This window comes from Priapulus caudatus, unplaced genomic scaffold (genome assembly GCF_000485595.1).
Source record: "Priapulus caudatus unplaced genomic scaffold, Priapulus_caudatus-5.0.1 Scaffold623, whole genome shotgun sequence".
Taxonomy (NCBI): Eukaryota; Metazoa; Priapulida; class Priapulimorpha; order Priapulimorphida; family Priapulidae; genus Priapulus; species Priapulus caudatus.
The window spans coordinates 179,092-190,162 of NW_014577684.1; the positions used below are offsets into that span (position 1 = coordinate 179,092).

General features: G+C 48.6%; 1 protein-coding gene across 1 annotated transcript in view; it reads left to right on the forward strand.

Moving 5' to 3' along the window:
- LOC106812230 (spidroin-1-like) overlaps nucleotides 1-10,805 on the forward strand; it is a 15,883-nt gene extending 5,078 nt beyond the window's left edge. Inside the window, exons 3-6 of the mRNA XM_014816061.1 lie at nucleotides 559-680; nucleotides 769-841; nucleotides 2,078-2,671; nucleotides 10,517-10,805. Of these exons, the coding sequence (XP_014671547.1) occupies nucleotides 559-680; nucleotides 769-841; nucleotides 2,078-2,671; nucleotides 10,517-10,666 (939 nt within the window). The 3' untranslated portion in view covers nucleotides 10,667-10,805. The remainder of the gene's footprint in view (nucleotides 1-558; nucleotides 681-768; nucleotides 842-2,077; nucleotides 2,672-10,516) is intronic.
- Nucleotides 10,806-11,071: the final 266 nt, after the last annotated feature.

Sequence of the window (11,071 nt, forward strand, 5' to 3'; positions counted from 1 at the left end):
ATATATTTCTTCCTATTTTGCACGAATCGTGCGCCAAACGACGTGTAGAATATTACCAGCGCGTAGAATATATGACAAATGTCATTTCTAATAATTAGTAAGTTATAAGTCATGATTTACATTTGATATTACTGATTCGGCGTTCGTTTTTCGGACGCGTCTGCCACTCTGTCGGACGCCGGAATTTGTCGCTTAATGAGGGTAGAGTTTGTATCTTATATTTAGAAGTATTTAGGATTCGTATTTTTGTCAGTCCAATCACAGCTTCGGCAGAGATCGATTGTAGCAAAATAATAGCTAGCTAATAGATTTTGTTCGCGTAAACAGCACGCAACGTTATGGAAGGAAGTCAAGAATGAACGATCACGGAACTTGAGCTTCTTTTTGTAGATGCTTCGCGCGTTCATTTTAGTTGCAACAATTCAGCGCCTCAATATGAGCTTATTTGCATTACATCAGCTTGTTTGAGGAGATAGATGCACACGTATTACTAGCACGACGTAGCCGCAGCATCCATGCAGGTGCTGATGTCCACGTGCGCACTTCGATTACTTATAGGTGGCTGGTGCGATAGCAGCACCATGGACTGCTCCGGCTAACCTAGGTCTCAGTGCCCTCGGTGCCAACGGTGGCCTCGGCTTCGGACGCGGACTCGGATACGGACGCGGACTCGGATACGGACGCGGACTCGGATACGGATACGGGCATGTGGACTCGGATACGGGCATGGACTCGGATACGGGCAAGACTCGGATACGGCACGGACTCGCACGGACTCGGATACGGCCGCAGGTTCGGTGACGGATGCCGCGGATTGGGATGCGGTGTACGCCGCGTGAGGATTGGTGCTCCAGGTTTCCGTGGTATCGGACGTCGCGGTCTCGGTGGTGTTGGAGCTAACGGCGCTATTGCTGGCGTCGGTATCCATGGACTAGGACGTCGCGGTCTCGGTGGTTCTTGGAGCTCATGGCGCTATTGCCTGGCGCTACACACGCTCGTGGCGCCAACATCGGTCTTAACAAACGCCTTCGAGGCGGCGATGAATTCGTCGGAGTCGGTAACTTCAACTTCAGGGAGCAAAGGTAAGGCCGCAAGCCACGTCCCAGCGGAGCCGCCCGGCCACGCGCCCGGCCGTGATTGGACGCCAGTGGGGAGCTGGATCTGCCCGCCAATGGCAGGCTGTTCTGCCGACCGTGCTCCTCTTGGTAGCGGCGTTGCCGCCTTCTTGCCCGCCAGGCTGAGCCGCACTGCCACAGGGAGGCGCAGGCCAGCTTCACCCAGAATGCGTCAGTCAGGGAGTCCGGATCATGCAGGAGCGCCCTACGCTTTTGCCAGTGTAACTATCCCGTACAACGGCAACTCCAGGCCTGTCGGCGTCGCCCCGTCAACCCACAGGTCGAGCTTGCCGATATTTCTGTGCCCCGCCAACCCAGGCTGTCGGCGTTCGCCATCGCCAATCTCACAGGTCGGAGCTGCGATATTTCTGGCGTTCGCCTTCCAGAAGGGCTGACGCCAACGTTGCCGACGGAGCTCTGCCGATATTTCTGCGTTCGCCACAGCGGGGGTGACGCCAACATGCCGAGCGGAGCTGGTTACGCGATGGTGGCGGTATCGGCAGCAGCGCCGGCTATGCCCAAGGCTGGATATGGTTAAACGCAGAGAAGCAAGCGCATGCGTAAGGCCACTACCATCGTGCCCTGCCCCCCCCAGATGACGACTCTTACCAACTTTGAGATTCCTGCAGTTGTCTGCAAGGTGTGATATTTATAGGTCCTGTCTAAATTAACAATAAACGGAAAGTGCTGAAAAACATCCAGACGTTTGTGTATTTTACTACGCGCGAACATGCAACACGCCATGTTCATCATTGCACCATGACGACATTTCATGATGAATTTATTCATCTTGCTATATCAAACATCACGCGTCATCCAAAACAATGGCAGTCACAGCTGCCAATTACATGATGCAAATACCATATCCTAACTTGTAAAACGTTACACAAAAATACAGTTACCAAAAAACCATATGGCGTACCATCTTACACATCGCTTTTATTGAATTTAATAATTGATATCTTGCTGGTCTCCGTGGCGTCGGTATCCATGGACTTGGACGTCGCGGTCTCGGTGGTCTTGGAGCTCACGGCGCTATTGCTGGCGTCGGTATCCATGGACTTGGACGTCGCGGTCTCGGTGGTCTTGGAGCTCACGGCGCTATTGCTGGCGCCTACACCGCTCGTGGCGCCAACATCGGTCTCAACAACGCCTTCGAGGGCAGCGATGAATTCGTCGGAGTCGGTAACTTCAACTTCCAGGGAGCCAAAGGTAAGGCCGCAAGCCACGTCCCAGCGGGAGCCGCCCCGGCCACCGCCCCGGCCGTGATTGGACGCCAGTGGGGAGCTGGATCTGCCCGCCAATGGCAGGCTGCTTCTGCCGACCGTGCTGCCTCTGGTAGCGGCGTTGCCGCCTCTGCCCGCCAGGCTAGCCGCACTGCCCAACAGGAGGCGCAGGCCAGCTTCACCCAGAATGCCGTCAGCCAGGGAGCCGGATCTGCCGGAGCCGCCTACGCTTTCGCCAGGAACATCCCGTACAACGGCATCCAGGCTGTCGGCGTCGCCCCCGCCAACCCACAGGTCGGAGCTGCCGATATTTCTGTGCCCGCCAACCAGGCTGGCGGTGGCGCACAGGTCGGAGTTGCCGATATTGGAGCTGCGGTGTTCGCCAACCAGAGGGGTGACGCCAGCGTTGCCGGCGGAGCTGGTTACGGCGATGGTGGCTACGGCGGCAAGGCCTACTAAACTGAGAAGGAAGAACGGCGCCATTACACCAACTCACCATCTTGGCATGCGTCCTAACAAACTAAAGGAAACGAAAACAATTCGAAACGAGAAGCAAGTAAACAAGGAAACCAAACAACGCCCGAGTGCGATTCAAAGGTTAACAGCTTACGAAGACAGGCAACCGGCTTCACACATTGTAACGATTGCATGCGTTAATATCTTTGCCACTGGTAGATAAAAAATTTCCGCTTTAGATCGAAAACGAGCAAGTAATGCGTTCTCGGTCCTCGCACCCTGTGTGCATATCTCCAGACATCTCATTATATCAAAGTAACGCGGAAAATTGTCAATCAAGTAAACGGAGAAATTGTCCGTTCTTTTGCTTCGTAAGCTGTTGTGACATCGATGCGAATTAGTACTCGGGTAGAAACCACCAAGTCTTCTGCAAGTGTGATATTTATAGGTCTTTATTTAAAACTAACAATAAAGTGCAAACTCGAAAACCCAATCGCTCTGTTCTTTTTATTTACTATCGTCGTTTTATGTGAGGAAATGGACAGCCACAGTTGTCATGGTGACGATAACACTGATGACACAAATAGTGACTATGTCATTGTCGATGATAATTTTAACGATAGCAAACTGGACAATGGTCATGCTAACATAATACTGAAGATTTGAATTATGACGATGATGACGACGACGATGATGATGATGACGACGACAACAATGATAATAAAAGTGATGATGATGACGATAACGATGATAATAAAAATTATGATTAATGATGATGATGACGATGGCGACGTTGATATCAATGACGATCATCATGATATAAATCTTGACGATAAAAAAACATTACCGTTGTCAATTTTATAATCCATATGCACAGATTATGCATGCTAGTGTTGCCCGTTTTGAAGTTGTTACTACTGATACTGAGGACATGTGCTAATGACTATGACATATATCTATCTTAATCTGTTAATCTTTCAAACGGCAAAAAATAATGAATTTTTTTTTATGAACTGAATTTAATCACATACAATATATTTAAAACAATATTAAATGCATACTTTAGCTTACAACATACTAAACGCATTACGCCGATTCGTAGTCATGTGGGCCATGGCATACACGCTCAACACCGTGCGGTTATTGCTGTAAAGCTGTTTAATAAATAGTACAAGCTTGTAGAAAATCGACCGCAACCAACGTTTCCATGCAGCAATCACTATAAATAGTGCTATGATTTTATCTGTCAAAATTAGGTATAAATATTTCAGAATTGTTCTGATATGCTAATCACAATATTCAAACCTGCCCGGCGGGTGTTACACTGCCACTTGATGCTTTGAAATTAGAACAACATGTTCTATCGGTCGATATATTGTGAAGTAATAATTATTTCCTTGGCTCAAGGACGTTGGAATAAGCCTACGCATTTTAGCTCTACATTTGTTGCCTTTTACCAAATTAAAGTTTTGCACGGCCTTGTGTATGTACATCAAGAGTCCATAATATGTTTTTTTAGGAAAAGGATTAATAATGGAATCAGATAATAAATGTGATCACCTGCGCATTATAATAGTGGGGCAGTTACGGTCCATAAATACTATAGAAATCGATTGCCAATCAGTAGGCCAATCAGTATCTCACTTGGAGAATTTTCAACATTTCTCTCTTTGCATCGAACATATAAGAAAGGCCGAGGTGGCTATAGTTACAGAGAGTGACAAACATCCGACTTATGAACGTGTCTACAAACGACGTTCTGTTGTTTATTTATTTTCATATTTACGAGTGCGACCAACGAATTGCGCAACCCGCGCGAGCGTGAACGCTAGCAGTTTCTCAGAGCGAGTTTACACGCATACACTCATACACGCACACAATACGCACACGCATACAAGCAAGCACACGCATATACGCACATATCAGTCCACAGCAACACGCACTCAGGTGCAGTTTGATACTATATAACGTGAAGAGCTAATGAATTCTATTAGTTTATCCTGTTATTAGTATTATATGATTATTATTAGCTATTCATTAATGGTATATTTATAATATTATGTAGAAATAGTATTAGAGCGAGCGTGTCGGCAAGCACACGCACACGCACATTATCAAGTCCACAGCAACACGCACTCAGGTGCAGTTTGATACTATATAACGTGAAGAGCTAATAATACAATCATGTATTATTAGTATTATATGTATATTACTAGTATTATTAATATATTATTATTATTAGTATATTATTAGTATTATGAATATATTATTATTAGTTAGTATATTTATTAGTATATTATAATTAGTAGTATTATATGTACATGTATTATTCGCTGTTTAGAACGTGTATAATCACATCACATGACTTTCCAACATACCTACAGCTCACACGTTTGCTTGGGTTTGTTTTGTAATGATGTTTTGTAATGAATGCATGTTTTAAAAAATAGACACACGTATTTATCAGCGCGTACAATATCACGCGCTAACTTACATGATATAGCAGAAACATATAGCAACGCAATAACATGTCATAAACGAACAACACGCCGCACACACGCCCAGCCGCAACAGCCACGCACGCAGGCCACGACACAGCACACGCATACACAGTGACGCGCGCCCACACGCACACACAATGACCGCTCACAACATGCATACGAGCATACACAGGCCACATAACGTATGCGAACACACTCACGCACGCACAACGCACGAACGTACGCACGCACACATGCGTACGTATACACTTCTTATACGTACACGCATACACAGGCACACACACGCGTATCCAACATATACACACGCACGCAAAAATGCCACGCACGCACGCACGCATCATGCGCTGCGAGTATACGTTCACCGCGAGACATACACAGACATACGCAGGACATGCACGCATATGCACACGACACGCACACACATACACAACTACCGCAGCACACACATATGCACAAGCACCCGCACGCACACACGCAACACAAGCACACGCCACGCACACATCACAAGCACCCGCACGCACACACAATTCACAAGCACCCGCACGCACACACATACACAAGCACACGCACGCACACACATACACAAGCACCCGCACGCACACACATACACACAGCACCCCGCACGCACACACTACACAAGCACCCGACCACACACATACACAAGCACGCGCCCGGACACACATACACAAGCACACGCACGCACACACATACACAAGCACCGCACGCACGCACATACACAAGCACCGCACGCACACACATACACAAGCACCCGCACGCACACACATACACAAGCACCCGCACGCACACACATACACAAGCACCCGCACGCACACACATACACAAGCACCCGCACGCACACACATTACACAAGCACCCGCACGCACGACAATACACAAGCACCGCACGCACACACATAACAAAGCACCCGCACGACACACATCATCACAAGCACCAACCGCACGCACAACACATACACAAGCACCCGCACGCACGGCACATACTCAAGCACCCGCACGGACACACATACACAAGCACCGCACGCACACACATTATACACAAGCCACCCGCACGCACACACATACACAAGCACCCGCACGCACACACAATCACAAGCACCCGCACACAAGCCCCGCACGCACACATAACACAAGCACCCGCACCCACACATATACACACAGCCACCGCCGACAACATACACAAGGCCACCGCACGCACGCAACAATACACAAGCAACCGCACGCACGCACAATATACAAGCACCACGCAGCGCACACACATACACAAGCACTCGCACGCGCACGCAGGCTTATACAAGCACCTACCAGCACACCTACAACAATTATAGCAAGAGAGACGATTGCGGTTGTATGCAAGTGATAGAGTAAAATTAAGAAAGAAGCATCGCGAGAAAGAAAGTGGAAAGAGAGAGAGAGAGAGAATGAGTGTTATACAGGGAAATCTAAAGGGGGAAAGCAAGCGGATAAGCTATATATTTAGTATATATTATAGTAGGCTATAAAAGGCGATCGAGAAAGTAAAAAAGAGCGAGAGAGGGGGAATTTTAAGGTACGTATTAGGAGGGTTCTGGGACGTCATGGCGCAGAATTCAGCAAGTGAGCTAAAACATGACGTTAACGCAAATTTACAGATCGATTAGAATGAAATGCGAAGATTTTACTGAAGATCGTCGCAGCATCACACTGGCCGACAAAAGTGTCGCTTACCGTTGTCAGCGTAGACGTGTACTAGCGTAAGACTAAGTTGGCTCTGTGCGCTGTGCTTGCGTTCACACTAGTCCCACCCCGTAGCATGCACGAATATCAAACATTATATATTATATACATATATATATAATATATATACCCGGCACACACACACACATACACACACGCGCACGACACAGCGCACACTCACACTCAACACACACACCACACACACACACACACACACACCCCCACACACACACACACTCTCTCTCTCTCACACACACACACACACACCACACACACAACATACACACACGCGCACGCACACGCACACTCACACACAACACACACACACACACCACACACACACACACACACACATACATACATACATACACACATTACATGCATGCACCACACACACACACATACACACACACACACACAACACACACACACACACACACACATACACACACACACACACACACACACACACACACACACACACACACACACACACACACACACCCACACACACTACACAACACTTATACATATATATATATATATATATTATATATATATATATATAAATATATATATATATATAACTGGTGCCTGGAAGGAGACCCAGCAATTGCAATGCAAGCCTCGAGCGGTTAATATCAGCATATGACATCGAGCAAACTGATGCGTATCCTAGTATCGCCTATTATATTTTTAATGTTGGTTTTCTAACCTGCGCCGGCGATTTTTCACAAAGCTTTGTTCAGCCACAATAAGTGCCATTCCTTTTCGACGCTACGAGGATTAAAACTCCCATATAAACATATTACGTAGGTCTTCTTTGTCTATGACTTTTAGCCCCGTTGGGGCGATTTTCGCGCCGCGCCGGCGCCGCGCGCTTCCACAAATAGACTCTACCAATTTACCGTCAGACGATAGCTAGGTCTGCGCGTTGAACCAAGCGTCACAGACGCAGCGTAAAAATAACTTTCCGTTACGCGTTCGCTTCACGGTGTCCCGCCACACTTAAATCTGTTGATTAAATATACTAATCGATTTTTCATAGCGGGTTGGAATTTAGGATCGGGTAGTTTTTGTCAGCAAGCTCCTGTCTGTTTTCTAAAGTTCCGCATGCGGTCATCAGATGGTTGATTTCGCGTTGATGGTGTGACAGTAGCGACAGCTCACATTTCTTGCCAGCGAAATACGTGACCTTGAGTATGATTGATATACAATATGGCCGCGAATGCGTGAGCAAGAGCGCGAGAAGTAATACAAGGCTGCTCGGCTGGGCAGAAGAATAGGCGATGGCAGGTTAACGATCAAGGATTAGGATATATAAACCCATCTCTCTTAGCCTATCGTCAGCACTGCAGACACTTACTTTGCATCGAGAGGACCTCTGAAAGCATCTTTGGTAATGTAAGTATAACTTTTTCTACGCTTATATTATATGTATACTATGTGCAAAGCCGAGATAGTCGGAGCTGATAGATATGTCTTTATGTAACTATTGTTCGCGTAGGAGTACGACTCACGCAGTGCAATATATAGGATGTTATAGTATAACGATATACTTATACCGTGACTACGATATTGCTAGCGGTTCTGATTGCATCTGATGACAAATACGACATCGCATATACGCTCTCCTATGACACTATTTGTCATAGGACATATCTTCTTACGACAAATATTGACGAGTCAACTTCGTTCGCTTTACAGCTGCAATTCACTGCTTGCGTTCATAATAGCGCTCCTAAACTCCTTATGATGCGCGCAACACATAAAACAATATCTGTCATAGGAAGAATCTTCTATGACAAATTTGTCATAGGAGAGCGTATATGCATATGTCGTATTGCCATAGATGCTAACAGAACATGTTGGACTCACGCAGTGCAAAATGTATAGGAATGATATATCCGTGTCTACGATATTGCTAACGGTTCTTTCGTTTCGTGAGACTCCTTAAATTGTCTTATAATTTGCAGAGCACTCGTCACAATGTTGTCTTTGGCCTGTTATTCTACTGATTAGCTGTAAGTATAAAAAGCATAGATAAATATATTCTTTCTATTATTGCTGAACGTTGCCAAAGCGGACGCTGTAGAGATATTACCAGCGGTGAATAATGACAAATATATTTATAATAATTTAGTAAGTAGTAAGTCATTATTTACATTTTGATATTACTGCATACGTCGTTTCGTTTTTCGGACGCGTCTGCCACTCCGTCGGACGCCGGAGTTTTTTTTTGCCTAATGAAGGGTAGAGTTTTATATATTCATATTGTCAACTATTCGGGTTCGTATTTCGTCAGTCCAAGCACAGCTTCGGCCAGAACGATGTGTAGCGAAATTAAATAGTATAGCCTAATAGATTTTGTTCCGTTCGTAAACAACACGCAAACGTATTATGGAAGGAAGCTCCAAAGACAACGAACGATACACGGAACTTGAGCTTCTTTCGTAGATGTTCGCGGTTTCGTTTTTAGTTGAACTATCCAGCCTCAATATGAGCTTATTTGCATTATATCAGGCTTGTTTGAGGAGCATAGATGCACACGTATTACTATGCACGACGTAGCCGCAGCATCCATGCAGGTGCTGATGTCCACCGTGCGCACTTCGATTACTTATAGGTGGCTGTCGTGCGATAAGCAGGGACTGCTCCGGCTAACCTAGAGGTCTCAGTTGCCCTCGGTCGCCAACGGTGGCCTCGGCGTCGGACGCGGACTCGGATACGGAGGCGGACTCGGATACGGATACGGGCATGGACTCGGATACGGGCATGGACTCGGATACGGGCAAGGACTCGGATACGGGCACGGACTCGGATACGGGCAAGGACTCGGATACGGGCACGGACTCGGATACGGGCATGGACTCGGATACGGGCACGGACTCGGATACGGCCGCAGGTTCGGTCTCGGATGCCGCGGATTGGGATTGTCGCGTGGACGCGCGCTGTGAGGCTTGCTGCGTCTCCATGCGTCGGTATCATGCGACTTGGACGTCTCGGTCTCGGTGGTCTTGGAGCTCACGGCGCTATTGCTGGCGCTACACGCTCGTGGCGCGACATCGCGTCTCAACAACGCCTTCGAGGGCAGCGATGAATTCGTCGGAGTCGGTAACTTCAACTTCCCAGGGAGCCAAAGGTAAGGCCGCAAGCCACGTCCCAGCGGGAGCCGCCCCGGCCACCGCCCCGGCCGTGATTGGACGCCAGTGGGGAGCTGGATCTGCCCGCCAATGGCAGGCTGCTTCTGCCGACCGTGCTGCCTCTGTAGCGGCGTTCCGCCTCTGCCCGCCAGGCTAGCCGCACTGCCAACAGGAGGCGCAGGGCCAGCTTCACCCAGAATGCCGTCAGCCAGCGGAGCCGGATCTGCCGGCAGCCGCCTACGCTTTCGCCAGGAACATCCCGTACAACGGCATCCAGGCTGTCGGCGTCGCCCCCGCCAACCCACGGTCGGAGCTCGCGATATTTCTGTGCCCGCCAACCAGGGGGGTGACGTCATCGTTGCCGACGGAGCTGCCGGTATTTCTGTGCTCGCCAACCAGAGGGGTGACGCCAGCGTTGCCGACGGAGCTGGTTACGGCGATGGTGGCTACGGCAGCAGCGCCGGCTATGGCGCCAAGGCTGGATATGGTTAAACGCAGAGAAGCAAGCGCATGCGTAAGGCCACTACCATCGTGCCTACCCCCCCCCGATGACGACTCTTACCAACTTTGAGATTCCGATAGAAGAGATAACCGTGAATGATTTTTAATTGGTCCATGATGCTCGCTACAAACGGAAGATCATGGGGGGGGGGCCCCCCCCCCCCCCCCCCACCAGGATCCCCTCCGCCCCCCCCGCCCCCGCCCACCGAAGAAACGCGGCAGCCACCACATTACGAGGAATTGCGGCGGATCTGAGCAACAAAAAGAGAAACAGCAGAAAAAAATATACAAGAAGAGAAAATGGCCGCCCCCCCCCAGAGCACTCACTCTCCCCTAAAAGGCGGCGGGCGGGGTCCAGGGGTGGCCCGGGGGCGGGAGGCGGGGGCCACACCCCTC